Raw genomic sequence first — 26,050 nt, 5'->3', positions numbered from 1 at the left:
CCTCAGCTGATTTCAGTGTATTGACCTCCTATGGCATTGCTATAAAATATATTTCACTATACACCCAACATTGTGACAACTCCAGTAATGAAACACCCTGAAAACCTGATCTTCATGGATGAAGAATCTCAGCTTCCATGTTCCTCCACATCAGCACTTAATGTCCCCAAGAACCATCCCTCAGCAGTGCGCCCATTTCATCAAAGGTAGGTCAACTCCTAATTTAATGTTACATCTCATTAACTTATATGATATCACATTTCTTTCCATTATTAAAAGATTATTGAAGTTTTGAAATTGTGTTTTTATACTATTTTATTTTTATTGTGCTTGAAAAATTTCATCCAGAAGAACTACAGCGAATAAATTATTAACATATACTACATGGGTAGTTTACTGATTAAAGATATGCTTTTGATAATTCCTACAACTGATATTGGAGGGCTAAAACTGAATGAATAACAATTGTTTCCTTCACCAGGCTTCATGATCATTGCCACCCCCCTCTCAAAATTGTACCATTCAAAATTCATTCTTTTGAGTGACTCATTTACCCAACACATCTCCCTTCAATCACTGCCTTCAACAGTTCAATACCTTTCAAAACCTCCATCATCTCCCTTGTAGTGCCTCATTAAAATTTTGAAAAAAATCCTGTCTTTCCAAGGTACATTAAAAACTTCATGTCTTTAATGCTCTTTCCTTCATGACCACATTTCTGAACAGTACTATAAAACACTCCTTGTTAAAACCAAGAAGTAACTAACTCCCATCCCCGTTAAGTATGCTTGTCACCTATGCCTTCTTCGTAAATCCCATCTCTAATGCAGCTCTTTGCCTAAAAAAATCTTAATACTATGTCCATTTTCAATCAAAAATCTAAACATGTTTTATGTTCTACCTCTTTCATTTATACCCCTTAACTTGGTTTTTAACTTGGCCTAACTATTCATTGTGATCTTGTGGATACATTTACGGCCCTGGTGGCAGCGGGAAAATGTCCTAGCCTGTCATACCAGAGGATGCAGGTTCAATTCCCGCCCAGGTGGGTTTTCCTCCACCTAGGGCATGGGTGTTAGCCATTGTCATAAATGTAGTCTGCAAGTGTAAAGTAGAAGAAGGGACTATGTAGTTCCAATCTTGCCCCAAAAAAGTCATTTAATTCAATAAATAAAAATTAATACATTGATCACAGTCCTATCCTGTGTATCTCGCACTGATCCTCGGTTCACTCGCAAAATTCACTCAACAATTATAGATGACAACCCACCTTCAGCATGATAATCTACAAACATTACAGACTTAATAACCTCCCCATCTGTTATCATTCCTAGCTTATCTTTCCAAAGTCTCTTACCCTTTAGGTAATGATGAAGTAGCCTAGCCAATTATTTTGCATCACACGCAGTTTGAACATTTCATTTGACCAATATGACATGCAATCATATCAACTCAGTTTTTTCTATTATAATACATTGTATTTATTCCTTATACAAATTATAAATGGAAAAAAATTAAAATAGCACAAGTAAACATCTCCTATCTTCATGAAAATATAGCACTCGAAACAATTCAAAATTAAACTTTAAATGGATGGTGTTTTTTCCAGGAAAAACATTAATTGTCCTTGGTAAATCAGTCTGCCTTTCTGTTCTCCTCAATCTAGGTGCACCAATGTATAATGGCTCCTATTTTCCTTCATCCAATCCCTAACATGGCACCTAAAACTTAGTTCACACCCTTCAATTCCACCTCAAATACCAGACTGCTGTTGGGTGGAATCACTGGAGGAGAACCCTTGGACCCATAACTGGAAAATAAAGAATCTTCAATCACTGGGATGGCAGAGGACAAGGCTGAATTGTGCATACATTTTCATGGACGGCATCATAAAAACAAAATATTCATTTGTCCTGAAAGTTAATTGAAAATGTGAACTTACCCGCACTTAACCGTAGAGCATTTAAAATTCATTTATGAGAATAATCATGCCAGTCAATTATTATAAACAAAGATGGTGCTGTGATCTAATAAATTATTTCATTGAGCACTTATTCACCCAAAGGAAACACTACATCCACTGTTAGAATTCAAATTTACATTAGTTTTACAGGTTTATCCAGAAGAATGAGGGAGGTGTTCAGCTTTCCGAGATATTTTGCTAGTCACACCAAAATAATTAACAAAGACAAAAATGCAAACAATGGCAAGTGAAGCACATGAGTCGCATAAAAATTTTATCTGCAATTGGAAAGTCTAAAAATAATCACAAGCAAACTAGCATTAATTAGAGGCAACTAGGAGCCCCAGGAACAAAGCTGGATATATTATTATCAAGAGGGAACCACAATTAGCATGAACCAAATTTTGGAACAAAAAAATTAAAATAGAGCATCAATGTCAAATATGCACTTCTATACCACCACATAACTTTGTGTGAGCTAGTATTATGTCCCACAAAATGGTAGAAAAGAAATGATCTCGAACTACTTCAGAAGCTCAATCATTCAAGTAGAGAATGCCCCAATTTTTATAAAAAAAGTTATTTTTCCTGCAAGTTATGAATGTTAAAACAAATCAGTCGATATTTTTTGCAGTCAATTCAATGAAATGTCCTGAGTTTCAACAAATTAATCTTCAAGTCTGAAGCCTGTCACCTAAAGGTGAAAAAAATTTCCTCTGGAATTAGTAGTACATATTGAAATACTCATGACGAATACATGGGGATTGGGTTATTGCAAGAAATTGGTATAAGGTCTTTAACCCCAAGAGACAAGGTCTGAATCTCAGTTTATCAGAGGTATCCCAATCCTTGTCTGTCATGCTATCAGGATAGCATTTTAACTGAGTACATGGCCCATCGAATGGGACCTAATATTGTGCGACCCCTTGGTATTTTTGTTAAGAATAGGCCAATGCCAATTGTTTTCTCTCTTATTTCCACAACTCCCTGAAAATCTTACCCAACCAAATTACCCTCCTATCCCTAGAGCACAAATGAACTTGGCTTTCAGTCACCTCCCCTAATACCTTCTATTACCACAAGAATAAGCTCCACAAAGTTTCACCAGAAACCATCAATTTTCCCAACAAGTATTTTCCAGGTTTTCCAAGTCAGCTCCTGGCCCACTTCTAGAAGACACACTTCTTCTAGAAGATAAGGAGGTAGGGTGAGGAAGGAAGTATTAACAACTTACGCCATATTAGGGGGACACACTATTTTCCGCTTTCCTCCGACCTTCATGCCTGAGACACCAATGTCCCAGCCCTTAATCACTTCATTGCTCCCAAGACGAAACTTGAATCCTGGGCCCTGCTGCGTTGAATCAAACTGCTTGTTGTTGTGCTTCAAGCGACCAACATAATATACTGACACCTTTAAGCAAAACAGGAGAAGGGAGGACACAAATGTAGCAATAAGCAAACCACAAAGAATGCACACACTGGTAGATAAAAAACAACACAATGATAAACCCTGAGGTTGACGTGACAGGCAACGTCAGCTCAACTCGGGCAAACTAAGCCCTACAGTGAGGGAAATCCATGCTTAAGGACAGGAAAGCCAGTTCCTTCCCTTGGGCCACATGAGGATTACTAGAAAAATTTAAATAAAAAAATGCCAGCTTGAATAAAGCAAAGGGTGCTCAGGGTAACCCAGATTTAAACCCAGGCCCTACGGATTGGAAACTGAATCCTCTGCTACCCTACCAAGCCCCTAAAATATGCTTAAGTCATATCAACTGGTGAAAGGAACCAAATTTATTATGCAGTGATATTTCTTGTCAAGTGATAATTATTAAAAATGGGTCAAGGAAATTAAAGACTTAACTACTGAAAGGACTAAATACTGAAACTATTTATTTTACTAAGGTAGTGAGTCTAATGTTCATAATATTCAGCCAGTAAGTAGTAAATTATGAGCATCTGTCGTACATGTTTAAAAAAAAAAGTTGAGTTTAGGACTTCAATGAAATTGCAACTTTCGGAGTAACATCCTGAACACACTAATTATAGGCAATCCTAGTATTTTGGCCCACATGTCCCCTGGAAGTGACTCTTCAATGACCTACCTTCAGTTGTATAATGCTTTAAATATTTCTCAGCATGTTCTAAACTCAGAATTGTGATTTCAATTCATTCACTTCAATGAGGATGAGCCTCTCCTGCCAGACATGGTTATCCAGACTCCCTTCTGCAGAAAAAAATCCTAAAACATACATACACCCTTAAAATATCCCACAAGAAGAAAAATGACACACTGCCCATCTACAGAGCCTACACTCACCTAGTGTGCAGTTCCTAAAAATTATTCTTAGAGATCTTCATCCCATCCTCTCCAACAACATAACTACCACCAACCTACTTTCCAAATGCCCTTCTGTAACATTTAAACGTGCACAAAATATTTCAAATATCCTTAAATCCACCACGCCCATTTCTAATCCACTACCGATTTCCAAAACCCTTTGACTCGATGCAGTCTTGCTATATGCATAACTGGCTTCATCGACCATTCTGTTCACCCAGAACACCTGCTTACATATCTGCCATTTCTACAGACTTCTTCCTGCATTTCTAAATATATCACATACTTATTTATTTATTTATTCAGTATAAGTCCGAAAACAGCACATTTTGGCCTTTACATCGAACTATTAACAACGATAACAATGGTCACATTTACAAACACCCAAGCCCTAGATGGAGCGAAACTCCCAGCCGGGAATCGAACCCGCGACCCTTGGAATGGCAGACGAGGACGTTACCCCGCCGCCACCGGGGCCGGCCGGGACATACCTCCTACAATGTACATTCTTCCCTGGTTTTTGACTTGATCAATCCACCACAGCCCTCAATATTATAACTAATGATCATAGAGCATCCTGTAACCCATCTGCCTACCTCCCAGTTCCCAGACACAGTGCTACCCACAGCAGAAGTTTTAATAATTGCAATAATATATCTATTGTTTCTTCCCTCTTGCCAACAGCCACACCAATCCAATTAAGGACCCTATAACTAGCTTGCATTTAGGATTTTAAACCCTGCCAATCCCTCGGATTAAGACCTTCCTATTAACTTACACCTTCCTCTACAGTTCTCTCATACACCAATCACTCATTACGTATACCCCTCTATTTAATCTTCTCATCAGTTATCCCTTGTAATCTAATGAAGGTGGCTGGGACCACCAAAATGTGGGTTCTTTCAAGCTATATTAATATTTTTTCCTACACACATGCATGTGCATCAAACATTGCTGAAAGCCATAAAGGTGTTACCTCTTAAAAAAATATGCATGTATTCATGTCTGTTATGACAAGAAAGTCTGTTTGGTAGGTCATGATGGAGTTCACCCAAGCCCAATGGCATATGAAATGCACAGATCCAGGTAGGGGGGGCCATATTATTTCCCTGAGCTGCTTGTGATATCTTAGAAAGTTCTGGTATCCAAAAAATCACAAAGCTCAAAGGAAGCTGAAGGAACCCAGACAGGTGTGGTTCTTTTTAGAATCATATGTATGTGTCATGTATAAGGTATGTCTGGAAAATATCCAGCCATGCAATATTTTAAGAAAAATAGCCTAACTAGAACAATGAGACCCCTTTGAAATTCTTCCCTTGGGACCTCACACACTTATCCTGGCATCTCTTCCAACTTTTCAAAACAATCAGCGAAGTTCTTTTTGGAAATGGTCATCAGCAACCCCACGACTTATCTTTAGTTATGACCTTTTTTCAAAAAAAAAACCTGGGTCATCATTTGTGGCTTAGAGCACGTCCGCTGCAACTGCAACGATAACTTCTTGACATTGACAAGATAAAAGAGAATATGATAAGACAGCTGATGAAAACTACGAGGGGACTTGTACAGACTGTTTTGAAAAGTGAAAGAGATGCTGGGATATGTCTGAGGCCACAAGGGGAGAACTTCCAAGGAGACTAAGGCCTCATTGTTCTTGGTAGGCTAATTATCTCAAAATATGGCATGGCTAGATCCTTTCTCCCTCCTACAGAATTTAAAAAAGAGCTATTTTCAGTCTATGCCATTTACACGGCAAACATTTAAAAGTGCAGGCATTGTTTGTATATTGCCTATTGTATATCTGAGATTTTTCTGCACCATTTTCTCATAAATCTTCAAATTCTTAACAATACAATATAAATCTAATCCATTTTTAAGTCTTTCTGATACCAAATATTGGCAGATCTAGCAATTAACTATTTGGAGCTGGTGTCAGCATTATACTTATTATGGTTATATTTTTAGGCTTTGTCTAAGATTTAAATGGGGTTTGATATTCAAACCTACTATTACTAAAAACTATGTGATCAAGTGCATAGTAATGTCCAGTATTCCCACTCAATGCAATTTTTTGCTTAAATACTAAGTTTTACGCTTTCTACAATATACTTTTCGTAACATAATTCATATTCTAAATAAAGTAATTTTAATTTTATCAAGAGAAAGCAATACTGCATACTACTGACATGCATAGTTTTTAGCTTGAATGAACACTAATCGCCTTTCCTTTTACACCACGGTTTGACAAAAATCACAATATTTCCAACAGCATACACAATTTATTAGGACCATTCAAGTACCAAGAACTGTGGGAGATCCTATACGTTTTAACAGAGGCATCTGGTAATGACAAAGAAACTGTGAATGTTAATCTTTTACTACCAACATCTCTAAATTTTTAAATTCTTCCCCTCTTTGTCTTTCTCATATGGTCTATGATATGTTTATCTCCTTTTTTGTGTCAAAATGAGTGTATTACTTTGGAGTTTAAATCATTTGAACAATAAAATATTTATATTATATGTCCACCAAAATGCAGGAATACCAGTTTTAAACTCAATTGCCTTTACTAGAATTTACAAGTTCACAGTAAAAGAGAATGCCTTGGTAGCTTAACTGGCTACAGCACTAGGCCAGGCATAAATGAATACATGGTCAAATCTTAGACAAAAGCAAATAATTTTTAAGCAGTGAAATCCCTGCATTTAAAAAAATATAGATTTATCGCAAGTTTGAATGCCAGAGAAAAAAGGTTTCCTGGGCAGTCATGAACCTTTTATTCCACAAATTTTCCACAATGACAATCAAACTGGCTATTGACATAGCTACTTAAAATATTCATATCATTGCAAGTTCTTGAAGACTATGATAGAGGGGAAAATTTTGTGTATACAAAGCTGAGGAATGAAAGATTAGGCATGCTGGATGGAATGAAAGTAGCCAGATATTACTGAAAAAATGATTTACTGTTAAGTGCTAACTTTTTAGTGCCATGTCAAGTGAGGTTTAGAAATGTGCCAGTGGTTAAGTCTCAGTGCCTACCTACCTTAAAGAGTAAAAAGTTAATTGAAAGCTTCTATGCTGCATGCAACTTAAACATGCCCCGATTATGCAAAGAAAAATACAAACCATTCGACCAGCCTTGGCGATCGGACCATTCCCAATCTTAATATCTTCAATAGCAACTCCACCAGGTAGTGTCTTCTTCTGCATGTCATCTGTTTTAGGAGTCTTTGGAGTTTCTGCTAAACAGCCACCAGGAGCATGCAAAGATGGACATGTGCAAATTTTGTAATTGTGTGACCTTTCATAGGCAAATTTTTACTACATATTACACTAGGAAAACTTTAGGTTTTTAGCCAAGAAATGCACATCAAGCCATACTGGAAGGCAGTTCAAAAAGATAGCACACAATGCGGTAAGTGATCCTCTTGGTGAATAATTTACATTTATAAATTAGACTGGTTCTGACGTTTCAACATCAATAACCAATGTATCACATTGCTGAAGCATAGCCTAGAAACAAAAAGTTGGAGGCAAGGGTGAAGGAAAAAGGTGCAGGAAATTAAACTGAAGAAAAAGAAGACACTTCTATGTCAAGCTACTACTTGCATGATATGCTTGCAGAGGATTTGTACAATGTAACCTAAGTGAATAACAAACTGCTTGTGATCCATTGGTGAAGTTTCACGACAAGGTTAACAAGTGAAAATTCATGGCAGTATGTTCCAAGATAAATTACCTGGAGGGGGTACTAATAAAAAGCACTCATTTCTTCACTAGTGAAAAACAAGGAAATATCCTCAAAGGTTAATTATATCTACTTAATATCCTGATGTAGAAAAATCAAATGAATTATCATTATTTTTAACAAGGGTTATACATTATCTTCCATCTACACTCCAAGCAGGTGGTAATGATAACTTAAAAATACTCTACAAGAATGCAAAATGTAATTTTAGTTTTCAATCCTTCATTACAAAAAGCAGTGGCTAAAAATAATTAATTTGAGAAAACAATGACTGGCACAGCAATCACTACCTTCAAATGGTACATGTGCCAAAATGCTAATCAAAGCCAGTGAGATTTTTGGTTCCCCTTTTCAAATTAATGAACATACCTAATAAGCTGTTATCTCTGATTTAATTACTGTATTCTTCATCACAAGAGATTCAGTCCTGCAGGATCAAATAAGTAGTCCACTCGACAAGTATTAATTTTAACACCAGAAACAATAAAGCAACAGGTGAATTACTTCCATTACTTGAACTATCAGACTAATTTAACAACGAAGCCATTACTTTCTATAACACCTTGAAGCCCATGGAACAACCCTTTCCCACATGCTCATCCTAAGTTCCTCTCAAATTTTCAATGTGCCTACCTTCACTTACCCGAGTTATGACTTCCAGGACAAGACTTAAGTGTAAATCATAAACTTTTTGGTAAAAACTGTATCACATTTTGCAATATCTACACCAAGTGTCCCTACATACCACATGTTGTATTTAAGCATGCATTTGTTACAACTTTCTTCACGTGGAGATGATGTATTCCTATCAACACAAAAACATGTCCAATTCCATTCAATTTAACCAGCCTCACATGAATGTGAACATGATGGCGGTCAATATTTTTAACTTGTCTCTTCAGATGGTCATGATTGACATTTCCTAGCAACATTAATCCTTTATCCTCTAAACTGGTGTTTGAACAAATGCAAAAGACTTCAAATGCTGTTACAGAAGATGGGTGTGCTAATTGAAAACCAAACCTCCAATCACTGGCCACCACATTGCTGTAGTCATGTGTCAGGTTGCTTGTGAAATAATCGTGTCGTGTATAGCCGATACTACTACTGCAAGTTCAGCAGCAGTCTTCTCTAAGCATGAGTATAGGGCTAACAAACCAAAACATTTAGAATAAAAAATAAGCAGTGCCTAGGCAGAATAGCTACTTCAGTCTTCCATACTTGTCGCAGGTTTCACTTGCATGCAGAATTCAGCATCATTAAGAATATTTGACTACAAAGTATGTCTCTATTCTGTTATAATTTTACACAAAAATTAGAATATTTTTTTAAACTTTCATCAGTTAAACATCAATAACAATGCGTTATTTTCCTGCCATTTTTGGTACTGAAGGCATGGTTCTTATTAACCAGAAATGTTAATTATCTTAGTAGAATGTATCACGTCTAGAATCATGTTACCGCAACCACATCTCTAATCAACAACCCTAGATAGGTAGACTTACCTTCAGTTTACCCATTCAAAGAATTGCCTCGACAAATAAGCTGACCTTAGAAAATCACTGCTTTGTACAGAGAGATAAAAATACACTAGAACATCGTGCTACAGTGAAAGTTATCTTTTTCAGATACTCATATTAAAAAATTAGGACATTCACAAGTTTATTTTTATTGCAACCACTGCCTAAGCCCCTAAAAACAAATTTCTATTTTGCTCGCTATCACTAATTTTAAATCAGGTACTTGTATATTACATATGACATTTTATTACAACCCTACCAACTAATTTTTAAAACCTATATACTGACATCCCTTTCTCTTCAAAATACATGTTTTCAAAAATATGTTTATTGCACATTCTAAAACCAACTTACTACACATCATCCATAACTATGTAAATGAGGGTTTTCAAATCCTCCTTACATTCAATTTAATATTAGTGTTAAGGTGTGGTAAACAGCAGAAGAAATAAAATAAAGTAGTTAAATAAGGACGAATGGAAAATAGTATATTAGGACCTTCCCAGAGTATTAGTAATTCCAATGCAATTAGAAGGATCATTCCTTTCAGTCACAATAAAAAAACCTATTAAAGGTATACAAATTGGAAAGTTGTAAATAATGGAACCTTGATGTAAAATTATTTGGGTGATCAGTGATCTTTTCAGTGATCAATTCTGTGAATAGCCATTATAAAGCATTGAATTCTGTATCTTATAAAAATGTTGCAATTGAAACCATGAGGACTGATAAAAAATTTCCAACTAGAATATTTCAGGTAATCTAATCTGCATTCTACTTGTCAAAACTTTACGAGATGACCAATTACCCCCCACAAATGAATTCAGGATGAACATCTTCCCAAAACAGTCAAGACAAGGAGTTTCAATCTAAAAATTAATGCAAACAATATGTTCTTCCAACATATGGTCCTTCATGCTGGAATAAAATTTACACTCCTATATGGCTACTCATTTTCTATAATCCCATTCCAGATTCCCTCACTTTCACCTATGAGCATTCTGTCCTTTTTCGAGTGCAAGGAAATTTGGGTACTTTAGAGGATCATTTATCATCGCTTTGTGTGTCCACAGGTATTTCCAAACTTTGCTTTCCAGGCTTTGTGTTCACACAATGGCTTACACCAATTATTTAAACTCATAACTACAAGGTACACCATTCTAATTGAATCCCAAATTTATATTTCAGATTTCAATAGATTCCCAACTTTGAAAATTCACCTCTATTCACCTTAGTTTTACTAGACCTTCCCTTATCTCTGCCGAAGAGAAATTCTCCAAATCAAATGACAGCTGTAGAAACATTGAATGCTAGACCCCAAACATCAGCCTACACTCATGGAACACCAATTTTTATTTCCTTTATGTGAAATAACATTTGAATGAGAAGTATCATAGGTCAAGAGGCACAGATTTTAAACTAGAACACAACTTTCTGTAGATATAGGATGAAATGCTAGCTGGACAAAACCCTTGGGTATTATCGAGAAAGCTTGTTGCTTGCACTCCTGTGGTGTTAAGGAATATTCAATATTCCTATCATTCACCAGTTAAGGTTGCTAGACAAGGTGATAAGAGGTGGAACCACTGAATTCTTGGGTGTACTAAGAATTTGAAAATCCAGGAATGATCCTTCGGCACTCAAGGGAGCAAAGGACTTGGAAGAACCATGTAGATCTCACACACTATGCTTTCCTTGTAACCAGAATGAAATTCTCTGGCAAATCGAGCTGAAGTTGTAAACTTAGATCTTATGCTTGGGAGGTTTTTAAGATCCTACAATATGCTTTAAGAAGCATATTGTAGGATCTTAAAAAAGCATTACGAGTACAAAAGTAATGGGAATTGGGCTGTGGTAGGAAGTGAGAGTGGGGGAATCCTTTGCTTGGCTGGTCATATGTCAGGGTCACGCCACCTACATCAGTATGTGTAGCACCGTCCCTGTGATTGGATCGGTCCATCCGTGAGAGGTTTTGGCGAAACAACTTTTTTGTTTTGGCGAAAAAGGCGATGCCAGATTATCAAGAGCAACGCACTGCAGTGCAATTTCCTGTCGGAGAAATCAGCTGGGGAATTTATTGTATTACTCGAGACAGCTAATGGGGAAACTGCCCTTAGGAAAACCAGATTACGTGATTTACACTTTCAAAAATTGGTGAAATGTGAAATTGGAGACCATCCTCATTCAGGCCGCCCTTCAACATCAAGAACTGATGAAAACGTCAACAAAATCAATGCCCTCATTTGTTAAGACTGTCGCAGAACCATTGATCAACTATGTGAGATGTCTGGAGTATCATGGAGTTCAATTCGGAGGATTCTATCTGAAGATTTGCAAATGACAAGGATTGCAGCCAAATTTGTCCCTCGCCACCTCACTAACGGGCAAAGGGAGCTTAGAGTTCAGGCATATTTTGAGCTTCAAAATCAGCTCGAAGAGGACCCTGATTTTTTTTCCAAGGTGAATTACTAGTGATGAATTGTGGTGCTATGGATACAATCCTGAAACGAAGCAGTAGTCAAGCCAAAGGAAGATAGCTGGCTCTCCCCGTCCAAAAAAAGCTCGCCAAGTGAAATAAAAAATCAAGACAATGATCATTTGTTTCTTTGATTGCAGAGGTATTGTGCACTCTGAGTTCGTTCCCCGGGATCAAACTGTCAACCAGAAGTTTTACCTGGAGGTTTTGAAGAGATTGAGCAAGAGTATCCAGAAAAAAGAGCAGATCTTTGGCACACAGGTGACTACTGGTTTTTCCATCATAACAACGCACTGGCTCATACTGCCCTCTGTGACGCAGTTTTCAAGAAAAATGGCATGACATCAATTGTCCACTCCCCTACTCACCGGATTTAGCTCTCTGTGACTTCTTTTTCCCCAGACTCGAAAGGGATATGAAAGGAATGTGTTTTGACACTGGAGGAGGTAAAACAAAAATTGCAAGAAGGCTTGAAGGAAATCCCAATAAATGAATTTCAGAAATGTTTCGAATATTGGAAGCATCGTTTGGAGAAGCCCATTATGGTCAATGGAAAATATTTTCAAGGTGAACAAAATTTTATGTAAATATATTGAGAACTAAAGAATCTGTAACAACATTCCTGTTATTCTTGGGTCCACCCTCGAACCTCGCTGTTCTAGACAGTCATTTAACTCCTCTTCATGAAACAGTAACACATACTTGGATAATTGCAATTGTTATAAATGTGTCAATTTAATTCAGTGGGAAATTTAAATAATGTTGACCATTTCTGGAGGAAGTTCAGATGATGAACAGAATAAAAAATTGTGAGGAAGCAGATCAATTCAAACCAGCACAGGTGTTATGCTACACGACCACTCATAAATGCAATGCCACAACAGAGGAAGAAAATTAATTAAAATAAAACAAGTTTACAACTTTTCCTGTGAATGACAATATCTGAGAAATATTTTACAAGACCATAACACTACTTCCTCCAAAATTGTGGTGGCTCAGTCCTTAAATGATGTAAGTATCAATTATTAATAAACCATCAATCAATATTTATACATCATAACCAACAAAATTTTCCCTAATAATCAAAGTCTTCATTTTTGTGCAAAAGCAAAATCATAATCCTTTCCACAAAATTTCTTTGATGTGCAATCAGAAAAAATTAAGGAATAGCCATACTTGCAACTTATTAATAATAAGCATAGCCTATTCATACATTCACTTCAACTCAAGTCTTGGATGATCTACTACTGCTTCCTAACTGCAACCATCACTTTACTTATTGATATGTGCAATCACCATTTACTTGGCATCTTTTAAGGCAACCTTTCGTTGCAAAAAACAATGGTAAAATGCTTTACAATAATAAAAATGTCTTAAATAAAGCTATTATTATTCTCATGTTAATATTTGTTTTTTGACTTTGGTGGTAAAACCTTTCTTCCACCCTGTGCTTGATAACAGTTATTAATGAAGAATAACCAAGCTATGCAAACAATACTGGGAAAACGAGAACATAGACAAGTCTTACTAAAATTAGACTTCTCTTGAGTCTTGCCGACTGACTCATAAAATTAGCAAAATAAATTTACATATGTGCCAGATGTATCGGGGTGAGGATGCAAATTCTACAGCTAATCAACAATGCAATACACTTAACTATTTTCGCAGCATATTTCATCATGCTCTTCATTAATTATTCCCATAGTATCTCCCGAGGAAAAAATTAAATTCTGATAAAACACTGTAAGGTTCCATGTTCAGACACTATTACCTGAATATATCCATTTACCCATCTTTTACACCAATGTATGCAGTCAATTGAAAGAATGTACATGATGTGCTTGCAAGATTGTAAAATGTATAGATTCCATTTTCAGTCATACGAAGACAATTGCAAGGACAGGTATGCATTAAAAAGATAGGGTGGAAACATGACCTTGTAGATCACAATTAATGACAATAAGTTCAACTGCACTTTAACAACTTGCTTGGAATTACTATATAAGCGAATACTGCAGGGCAAACTCCTAAGAAGGCAGCTGATAATGGACCAGTATCATTAACTGTCAACCACCTAATCCTTTGGCTTCAGTGATGATGAAACTATGAAATAGCTGCAAAAAGGGAATTAATATGCAGGGAACTGAATTGCCAAGGCCAAGAAAAATGCACTAGTTCCTGGAATAGAAGCAGAATTACCAGCAGGTGAAACATCACTAGATGATAAATATTTTCCGAAGAATATGAAGTCATTTGTGATGAAGTTTGAATAGGGTAAAGAAGAAAAAATTGGAAAACAAGGCTGATATATTGCCTAAGGATTCCAGTCCTCATTTCAGTGTCCAATATCATACTTATGATGAATAGCTTGATACCACTCCCACAAACCAGGACATTGTAGAGAAATCTTAAGCAATCTTCCACCAAATACTGGAATTTCTGAGCGAGTTCTGGGCAATTTCCAGGTAAATGCCAATGCAATGGGAGATTTGGGTAGGCATTTCATTCCCTAAGGATGAATTCTCACTGAAACCAATCTATCTATGGAATACTTGAGGATAGGGCCAGAGAGAGGTTTGCATAATAAAAGAGTAGGAAACCCAACTTTTGCAAATGCAGCATTGATGGTCATGGTTAAATGAAAGCAGCCCATCAGCTGGGGAAGGAATTTTCCATGAAGTAAGAAAAATGGCAGGGAATTAATATGGATATACTCCATGAAATGTCAGACATTAAAAACTTATCTTCAAGTGGAATATCAGATGCTGCACCTAATACACCATAAAATTAAATAAGATATATTTTTCACCCTAATGCTTAATTTCTTCCAATAGTCCAACTTGAGCATTCCCTAGAAGCTCTTACTATACTTTTTAATGCAGTCATGGAACGAAATGTAAAAAAGACCGTGAAATATCCAGGATGTTTAATTAAATGCTTCAATGTAGCTTTGGAGAAATATTCTCAAACTGGTCTCCTGGTAGTTAGCAACAGAGTAGACAAGACACCATCTAACACTGAGGTACTTGAATAGAGCATATGAATATGATGACATAATACAGCTGCTGTATGAGCCCAAATATAACCCGTCCTTAGTTATACATTATAACGAAAAATGCATCCACAAGTAGTTGTATTTTTGAGGAAAACAGTTTGCATTACTTTCAATGAACATAGTTGCAAGAAAGACCTAAAAGTAATGCTTAGAATATTTTGAAATACTGGGTTGCAAATCAATGCTTACTGACTTTCGATTATTGATATATGTAACTGCTTATACTAAGAAAACAAGTGTAGTAACATCTACCAATTATTTTAGCGATGACAAACTGAAATAGGAACAGAAATGCACTAAATGAAATTTTTCAGCAATCTAACATCAAACTTAAATTACTTAAGTGATAATTATGTTTTCAGAAGGATTAGCAATGTGAAATACATCACCTAATATATATCTCGAAACATGTTATTTGCATTCATGAAAGTAACAAATTTGTGGAACTGCAAGTTTGCTTGAATTTTTTACTTGTAAAAACTTTAATTTCCAAATAAAATAAAAATTTAAGCAGCATCAATTTCCATGAGAATATATGGATATTTGGACAAACTTCAGTGCAATTAAAAACTTCAGCAACCCTAACAGCCTCTTGATGGATGTTGATCCACTATGATTTCATATGATTCCATTCTAACTCGATAACAAGGCTGTGAACATTTCTAATGATTACTATTAAGTTGTCAAAACAATGCATTAATACAATTAATTTGCCCATGTTATTGAGGCCAAAGTGGAATTTTCTCTATGAATGTTGAACATCACAAATATTCTAGTATTCTTGTTTCCCACCTCTAGTAAGTTCATATCACTAAGTTTACCAAACATTACTAAGATGATGTATAATATGTAACTTTTCCCAATGCTGGAGTTATGATGATTTAAGACAATACAATCCAACAGTCACCTCTCTGTTGTGCAAAATCATCAGCTACTTTATTTCATTTGTCAATGTCATATCACATTGCATCTAAACCTATATGTTAGATGCACAAAATAAAATCCTTAACAGTTCCTCAATACTTGTCTCACTTAAAGCAACTACTGACCAGATCATTTCAAGGAATATTTCACCTCTCAAATAAAAAATGAAATTGCTATATTAATGATGTTTATTACAAAAAAGACGTAAGATAAAACCAAGGCACGCCAAAAAAATTACAACAAACTAGAATTTACATGAACAGCATTAAATGAGCTCTTATGCACTTTGCTTTATGAAATTTGGCTTAGGTGTACCTTTCGCTTTAGGCGTGGCACCATCTTTCTGCTTCTTTTTCTTAGCTGAGAGGGTTGGTGTTCCCTGAAACAAAAAAATATTGTTCAAATACAATTTGAAAAACTTTTTCCATTCATAGATCGATAATACCTTGAAATACATAACTTAAAAACTCATAACCCCGAAAGATATAGTAACATTGTCATTTACTATCATAAGCTTTGTAAACTACCAAAAACTTAACTAACACCACAGCCACAAGTAATGAAGCTCATCACAGCAACTGAAATAGGATAAATTTTACCACCAAAAATGCAGATAAATAAACAAGACTTTGTCCTATTATTATTGATAATAATCACTGAACATTCATGTCACAGACAACAATTTAAAATTCGCTTAAGATAAAATGAAAATTTGATATTGTATAAAAAATTCAAATTTTTTCTTGCATCAAAATAGACTGGATTTGGTCTAATACTGGACAAAAATTTACCATCTTACCACTGAAGGATAACATTAACAAATTAAGAACAAAAAAACATTGTTTCCTATGTTTTAATTTAAATCTTAACCAAACTTTCCAAGAAAAGTGTCGTGGAAAACTACCATGGAATATTTTCATCAGTCTTTAAAATGAACATCTCTGTCATGTGTGGACAGAGAAATATTTTCAGGGGAACCTTTGTCATGCACAAAAAAATTTGAACATTTGCTTAAAAATTTGAACATGCAACTTAGAGGATGTTGAATAAATAAAATATAAAATCTTATACAATAATAAAAATACCATTAATTGAAATCATTTACAATAAGTAAGAACTGAAAATGTTACAAAAACAAATAATTGATAGAACAAAAAGGCACTGGAATCTTCATTAATTTTCAACAACCCAAGCTGCAACTCCTGGTACATTGAATCTCTCTTTATTTAAGGTGTACACTTCCTAGGTTTATCGAACGCAACAATGGCCATGACTGCAGTTATCCTATTTCTATGTTCCACTACTTGTGAAACATTTAATCCCTTACTATGCAACAATTTCAAGAGTAAAAACAATCAGGATGAATTTTAGACTTTCAAATTGTTGCCTTGCACGTTTGATTAGCTTTTTAAAGTTACTGTCATGGCATCTCCTGGGGTTTCTTTGAATATTATCTCTTGTTTATTAGGCGTTAGTCAATAATTCAATATAGGAACTAATGAGCATTTGGAAGAAGTATTCCAGGACTGTGTAAAAAAGGGGAAACAACATGGGGAGAAAGGTATATGTTGGAGTAGACTACGTTGAATGGGACCCTACCAATAGTGTGTCAGTGAAATATCGATGCAAAAAAAAATTTGGAAATTCATGGAACAGACCTTGTGTATATTGAGAACCATTTAGGCTTATTCCCTATAAATACATACATTGGTTGAACCTTGAACCTGAGATGTAATATTTCTTGTTGCTCTACAATTAGTACTGGGTTAATTCAAAATCACAACTAACATAGCCTAATTGGAGCATAATTTAAATGGCACTGCAACATCATACAATGCACTTTCTTCTTTGTTAACTAAAGAACATAAAACTAAAATATTCTAAGCTAGATATAATCTAGTGATGGATGTTTCTCTGGTTCCTAGAGGTTTTATCATGGGGAATGACTACAACAACTTTGAAAACTACCAAATATACTCCAAATATTTTGCAGCAATGTATAGCAGGTTGTGCAGTATGCATCATCATGGCTAATTGCAAACAAGGCCCACACTCACATTCATAGATTCATTCTTTTTCTCGCCCCCCTTCTCCTGAGAGTCTTTCTTCATTGGAGTGGCCTTCTTGGCTGCCTTGCTCTCTTCCTTCTTGCCACCACCATCCTTCTTACCCTTCTTCATCTCCATTGATACCTCCATCCCCTCGTCACCTGAAAGAATAAACGACATACTAAGCACTAGCACAAAAAATCTAACTTAAAATTGAAGGAAGAAACATTACAACCTTAAAACTCAGTAATCAAAAACTAAGAATTATTATAATAATCTAAACATTCTCTGTCATTAGCACCATATTTGTTCATTGATATTAAAAATAAGTGTTGCATGATGGCCTCCTCCAATAAGACCTGCATTGACGTAGGTAATAATTATATGAAAAATCTATTAACACTTCATAATAGGTGGCATAAAAGAATGCAAGCACATAATATTATTGAAAAATGTAACAAAAACAAATTGGTTCCAAAAATAAGTGAAGTGACATTCATAACTTTTTTAACATAAAGTTTTCTAAATAAATTGGATACTTTCTACCATACTTGCAACCAACATTATCAACCAGACAAAATTCAATATAACTACAAGAAAAAATGTTTAGTGAAAAGGAAAAAATTCCTCAAATAATGCACGCTTCAGCTATATTCAATTGTATAATTGCCAAACTTCTGACATTCTCTTATCACTGATTTAAGATTCCTGCAAGTAATAACTTTAAAACACTCCCAAAATTTAGTTCAACAAATAAGATAAGTAGAAACTCAGAAATTTTAGGGTTGCTGATTAGTTAGCTGAAGTGAATGGATAAACGAATGACAATTTTCCTCAGCCCTGTCCAAGTAATGCAAATAAGGCACAAAAATGTCACCATTACGTACTGTCATCCTCGTCACTGGATGCTCCCTGCTCTTCCATATCCTCTCCTGTCTCCTCTTCTGAAGACTCATCAATCTCAAAATCTTCATCATCCTCATCAGAGTCCTCTTCTGTAGAAATATTACAAATAGAATAAGGTTAATGGGAGACAGACCATGGGAAATGCTTAGTTGATGTGAATTTGCAAAGGGTAAGAAAGCTGAATGCAATAAACATGAACTAATGACCAGGATATACCACAAGGGTTTTACATTTTAAGACATTTTCTATTTATTATGTCATTTTAGAACAATTTCTTTTTTTTGGACACACCCAAATGAACCCATCTAAGCAAAAAGTCTCCACAGTTTACTGCCGTCCATGTACATAGCCATTAGTCACGACATTCATCATTCAAACCAATAGGCAGTAGATATGTCCCAATTATTTAAGTTAGAATGTATAGACATAAAATGTTTTCAATTGGATAACCTGAATCCCACAAATTATTAAACATACTATGGACTAATCCTCGATTACTTGAGTAGTTGGAAAAGTTAGGGGAGAGAGTTGGGGAAAATTTTGATGGCCGAGCTCCAAGGAAAATAGCAAAAAAAACTTGTGCTTAATACATGTTGAGCAAATATGTGGTTTACCAGAGTCACCACAATGGACCGGTCACACAATTACTCATACCTGTACCAATTATGCAGTAACAACAGGTGACAATGTTGGCCCCACAAACTACTGAATTTATGTCAGCTGCTGGATCAAGGAGTAATTATTGTTGGCTACAGTTTGAAGAGGCTAAAGTTTTTGAATGAAGCCTTAGGATTGCTGAAGTCAAGTGCTGATAAGATTGAATACATCAAAGGGCAGAGAACAATAATTGGTATAAAACACTAATTTGAAATCTGAGTGCTTCAACTGGCCTGATTCTTGGAAAGGAGTGAAAAAATCAACTATTGAAAATGCATGAATAGAAAGCTTTATGAAGGAGGTTAATTTCCACTTCACAGTATTTGAACCTGAAGATCATCAAGAAATTTTGCAGACTTCAGGGGATACACACTGGACAATTACTAATTGTTGAAGACTGGGTAAAAATTGATGAAGATGAGCCAGGTTTACAAGCATTAACAAAAGAAGAAATAGCAGATGTTTCGGTACTGGGAAATGTATCCTCATAAACTGAAAAATTAGCCAAAATCTGCAAGGCTAGGAGAACCGGGATACTAACAAAAGTTTTGCCGATGACTCTTGAACATAGGCATTCAACAATATTATAGTTATAAGAACTCCAATGAATCACAGAAAGTTTTGCCATTTTTTCATAACATTTCCCTCTTCCCATTTATTTCCACATCCTTCCCCATCACCGGCCAATCATGGAATGTAGAAAACCCATACATAGGTATGTATACTAAAATAATTAAACCTTTCTCAGGTGTGACTTCATTTTCCTGAGCATTGATTCTTAATCATTCTATACCATCTAATTCATTTCTCATTTTAACCTAATCAGGGTTGCATTGAATTCATTTATGGAAAGTGATATCAGAACCAAGCTTTTTAGTTTCAATAACATACGTCATCTCTGTAAGACATCTTAACATGTTTTCAGCATTATAAGATGAATGATTATAAGTTATCAAGGTAATTATTATAGGGTTACTTTGGAAAACTAATATATTATGAAATTGGAATAATTAATGTCTACCATAATGATCATGAGGATGAAAACAAATGCTCTTACAGCATTTGTCAATAGCTAGTTAGACTTAAATCATAAATAATACGCAATGTCATTATCCATCACCTTATGCAAAATAGAAAACAATCAGCTGTAATTAACTTAAATATTTCATTATGATGAATTATACACAAGAATGTTTCTTCTGCATGAGGTATAATGTTAACATGCCCAAGAACAGAGTTGACTGAGCAATGCATGAACACATAACTAACCAAAGAAAGCTAACCCAATTTTTTAAATATAAACATGAATTTAGTTCGAAAAAACCTAAGCAATCTAATTGGTTGATTTAAATAGAACAAATAAATGGAATATTATCATTGATAATATCTTTCAATTTTTGATTGAGGTTTCTTAATCCTGAGCTAATTTGTGAGGACATTCTGTGTATATTTAGCTCAATTAGGACAATTATCCACTTATTTTTGCACTACATGGATCCTCTTCATCAGATTAGGTCAAATTACAGCCTCCCCTCTTATATAAATAAGATAAAATATAAATGGGTCATCTCTTACTGGTTCTACTATAGCAAAATGTTGAGGGATACATATTCAAGTAAATTCATGTTGATCAATTATGCCCTGAAGTAGCCACAGGATGCTACCTCCTGAGAAAAGTTGTGACTCTGGTTGACACTGCCACTGCTCTCTTAATCTGTTATCCATTTAATCATTGCCGTGTGGGGGCACTCATTGTTTCATGAACATCTTAACACTACAAAAATCAGCAGTAAGAATCCTAGGAAAAGTTCTAACGGCAAGCAGTTTAGACCTTACTTTAAAAAAATCAACATCCCAACCCTTCCTTAATTGTAACTTTGCACACCATCCATGTTTGCTGTGAACCCTGGATATTCAGGTGTGAAATTCTTGAAAGCACTACCGAGAAAATTAAGGGAAATAGATAATTTTTTGTCATTAGTCTACACTATATCAATTCCTTGGTGATCATCAATGATATACCAGTTGATGAATTCGTAAATGATTTTCTTCGTGGTTCCTATTTTTTGTTTTTACTCTGAACACATTATTATTTGAAGATATACAGTGAATCTGTAATATCCACAGTGATGTCCGCAAAGAATGAGCAGACGACGTGACATTACATTTACCCGTTACAGACATGTCTCGCATGAACCAATAAATAATATTACTATCATCAGCAATTAAGCACACACGAGAACAGTCATGAAAAATTAATGTGAGGTTTCAGGAGTCAAATACCCAATCTTCCAGTTATTCAATGGCTTACCATAGAGGTCATAAGAAGAGGTGACACTATTTAGGACATTTGCATATGCGAGTAATTTGGTAAGAATATTATATTTGGGTTATTGAGGGTGGATAGAACCCTGGCACCGGATTTAACCTACTCTTAATGAAAGGTGCTCACAGTTCCACATTTAAAATTTGATCTAACAAAGACTGCTTGAATAATACTCCAAAGAGCACCTAAATGAAGGGGATAAAATTGAAAAAATCTGCCACGCCCAGGATTCAAAACCAGGGTCTCAAGAGTGTTAAGAGGGTACACTAACCAATGCACTATCATGATCCTAACATAAAAATAGGACAGGGTAAATTCCTTTTCCTGTCTCAAATTACTAACATCAAGAAAAGCATTCGGAAGTCCAACATGAATTGAAAGTAACCTAAACAATTAGATTAGCTAATGGGAAAAGAAGCTGCTAACAGTTTCAAACAATTTCCATGACGACAACATCATGAGAGTTATGCTACCAAAATTCAAAACTAAGTCTACTATCTCCAACCTAGAGACTTAAGAACAGAAGTATTTCCTAAATGTTAGTACCTACAAAAAATTTAGGAAATTTTTCTACTAAGACACCAGATTGAATCTATTGAGTAAACCAAAATTCCAATATAATAAACAACTCTCATATTCTTCTAAGATCGTACAACTCCTAGGCTCAAATGCGACCCTTCTGTGAATAACAATTCTTTAATTGAATTTCTATTTAGAAACATACTATCACAGTACAATAAAGGATGTTCCATGGCAAGAAAATAATCTATCTGATCCATATCCTGATTAACAATGTATCATGGGTTTATTCGTGAATTTTCATTCACCCTCAATGCTTCTATAAGCAATTAATCTCACTCTCTCTCTATTTAAAATAAAAATTTCGACTGGATTACAAGTAACCATGCAAACTCAATCATTAAAAATAATATTTAATTAATACACCACCTCCAACTGAAGAATCCAACTTTGGTTTCTTGTTCTTGGCTGACTTTTCCTCAATGCCTCTCTTCATCGCCTTGCTGGCCAGTGCCTTTAGTCTTGCCTTAGCTTCTGCAAAAAAGAAAATTCAATGAAATTCTCAACTACAAATCATGCATCATGAAAATTCTAAAAATGGTCACACGTAATGAACAACCCACTAATCCACCTTGGAGCTGAACTACTTCTATTGCTTTTCATTAGACCATCCCATTTGGCCTTTAACTAAATACTATTGCAGGAACATATACAGTTGAATTTCTGACTTATTTTTGCATTATGCTCTGTACTCAAAATTCACCCCTTCATGAACTACTATGAATTTACCCCTATTCATGTAATACACTCATGCCAGAAAATCAAGTGCAACTGCAATGCAAAACCCACTCTGGCACAAAATAAATAATACAATTGAAAAATTCCAAGAAACAGCGGGATATACCACGAACGCAACTTTTAACCAAGTCACCCGCTGTCCGTTACAATGCTACACTTTCAGAATGTAAAAATCATTCGCCTTGACAGGGATCCGAACCCTGACCCCTTGATTTTCGGCCGAGTGATTTGGCCAGTTAAGCAACCGAAGCATCCTCATAGGCGAATAATTCTGATACGAATTATTGCATCGTTCCATAGTATTTATATTCGTAGAAAAATCTCTATTTAACAGTGGTACTGTCTACGTTGTAGCAAACTTAACATGACTCAGCAGTGATCACTTCAACCGCTTGCATTTCTGGAAGAAACTATAGAAAACTCTTCTTGAAAATGGCATTTCATCTCGTATATCGATGAAATTGAAATAATAAGTTGCACACACTTTCCAAAAACGAGCAATATTGCGTCTACTTGTCGCAGGGTCAACAGTAAAATATTGTGGGGAGTTTTACCGAGGATAGTTTACATCTCGTCGAAAACTTTAAATTACCTTCCTCGTCTTCCTCTTCCTCATCTTCATCCTCGCTTTCTTGGTCACTCATCAGTTCTGGGAAATCTTCCCCAATTATAAGATAACCTATTGGAAAGAACATCGAGCATTAATTTCAACATTCAATTGAAATAATGGCAGATTTATACATTTTGCGGATCACAAAAAACTAACCTGTGAGATGAACGCTGGCCTTTCCTTTGGTGTAAAAGGATATCTCATCCCCCACTTGAAAATTAAGGTCTAAAGGCTGCTGAACAGATTTGGATTTTGACAAATTGCACAAAATTAGTTTTTCATCGCCAACTTCCAGCATCACGGATGTGACTTCCCCATCTTACCGAAAAAAATTAGTTGAGAATAAAGTAACTGGGAAACATTTCAAAAACTTTCACTAGAAAAGTGTAGAACCTTACCCGCTGTTTCCAAATCCATACACGCCATAGACACGTGGAAGGATTTGCTAACGACCTGTGTGTACCGCTTGTTGGGTTCAATGACAAGTGCTGAAAAAATAATAATTTACAAAAATATGAAACACTCATCTTAAAAACCACAAGTGCAATTGCTATTCGGTTGAAAGCAATACAAAGCCAGTGTTTATATTTACTAAAAATTTGAATGCCCAAGTCTAACACGCCGGCAAAACACATGGGCTAAATGTAAAAATGTACATAAATATAATTAATGGAAAAAGGACTACTCAATCACTCGCTTTTGCACGAGAAATATCGGTGCCCAATTAATCACTAAGAATGACCTCGAAATTCGAACATGCTGAAAATTTATCTCAATCACATGGCGGTAATCTCCATTGCTTTACTTATCATTGTAATGAAATAACTTGTATTTAACTCACCCCAAAACATTTTGAGGACGTTACTCTTACGATGAAAATAAAAGTGAAATTAAAAACTACACTGATCTAACACAATTTTAACGTAACGTCAGAACAATGCCTGTTCCCCGGTACAAGTGGTAATGGCGCCAACGATGAGCACGAGAAAGGGAATTATGGATCTTTCCGGTTGCTCAGGCTCTGGGTAAATAAATGAAAAACGAATATTTATCTAAACCTAGGTGGCACTACTTCAGCGCTGGAAGTGGACATTGGAAAAGGTGAACGGATTGCAATATCAAACTGAATTTCCATGGAAAACCTTAATGTAATTCTTCATCTTATGCCCATACTCTCCTGATAATTTTCGTCTCAAGTACTTCCAAGATACATTAACTATTAGGAGAAGGTGGAATTGAAGTTTGGGGAAAAGGGGAAGGATAGTAGAAGTATTATGGATAACTTTCGATGGGTTAGAAGCTCTTACGAGCAGGTTAAGGCCAATTATTGTGCTTTTAATATCTCAGAGATAGCTTATGCGTAGTTTCCTCGAGATTTTCTAAGCGTAACTACGTGGCGCAATACCTAAAAAATCTTCAATTTCAATGTATCATTGTATGCACGAATGTATTGCAATATTTTTCAAATTATGCTTCAGGTATTAAAAACCTGCGCGTTTAGTTTTGGTTACGAGTTGTTCTCTTTCAGAAAAATTAAATAGTTGATTATGTGCGGCTCTCTGTATTCTTTATGTACAGAAATTCTGTTGATGTGAAATACTAATGGGCCATGCTATTAAGTTTCTTGCTCTATTTTAGCTCAATTCACAGGATGGCTCCATGAATTAATCCTGCCAAGTTTCCAATGTGAAATTGTAGGAAAACATTTTTACAGACATAAAATATCTTTTAAGGATTAAAAAAAAAACATCGTAATGTCTGGAGTTTCTCGGAAATTAATGGTTAATCCAGTGAGATTCAAAATTTCATACATGCATAATACTAAGTGTATGGATTGGCGTAAAGTATTTTATTTACTTGATCATAATTATGTCATGCCGTTTCAATGAAAAATAACATAAAATGACAGAATTAATCAGTAGTCATCATACTCTTAACCAATGCTAGTTACCAAGGCCCCTTTTCATGGTTGGTAGATTTGCTGACAGAATTTGATCGGTGCTTCTGAAAAAAATTTCCCCTATTATACCCATTGAAGTTCAAATTCTTAGCTGTGCTCGTACTTGTGATAAACTTTTAAGAAATTTTCTCTCTGTTACCTTTGATTTGACTCTACCTTAGTTCGCAGACTGACTCAATTTGAGGTCTTTCACT

The 26,050-nt window shown here is 35.4% G+C and overlaps 1 protein-coding gene across 3 annotated transcripts; it reads right to left on the bottom strand.

Moving 5' to 3' along the window:
- Window positions 1-24,870, bottom strand: Fkbp39 (FK506-binding protein 39kD). 3 transcript variants are annotated; one of them, XM_071593814.1, is made up of 11 exons: window positions 24,738-24,870; window positions 24,295-24,384; window positions 24,053-24,214; window positions 23,879-23,965; window positions 22,918-23,022; window positions 18,968-19,075; window positions 18,090-18,241; window positions 16,348-16,411; window positions 7,436-7,551; window positions 3,198-3,376; window positions 3-1,810 (listed from the first exon to the last, which is right to left on the bottom strand). In XM_071593814.1, exons 1-11 carry the CDS (start codon window positions 24,745-24,747, stop codon window positions 1,729-1,731), a joined length of 1,155 nt encoding a protein of 384 aa, XP_071449915.1. In that variant the 5' UTR covers window positions 24,748-24,870; the 3' UTR covers window positions 3-1,728. The 3 variants fall into 3 exon arrangements, with proteins under 3 accessions (XP_071449917.1, XP_071449915.1, XP_071449916.1); XM_071593815.1 differs by having other exon boundaries at window positions 7,436-7,548; XM_071593816.1 differs by lacking the exon at window positions 3,198-3,376 and having other exon boundaries at window positions 1-1,810.
- Between the last annotated feature and the right edge of the window lie 1,180 nt (window positions 24,871-26,050).

Source organism: Hetaerina americana, unplaced genomic scaffold (genome assembly GCF_022747635.1).
Source record: "Hetaerina americana unplaced genomic scaffold, ioHetAmer1.1.p SCAF_6, whole genome shotgun sequence".
Taxonomy (NCBI): Eukaryota; Metazoa; Arthropoda; class Insecta; order Odonata; family Calopterygidae; genus Hetaerina; species Hetaerina americana.
The sequence above is the reverse complement of the archived record's forward strand: the minus strand, read 5'-3'. Positions and strand labels throughout refer to the sequence as shown.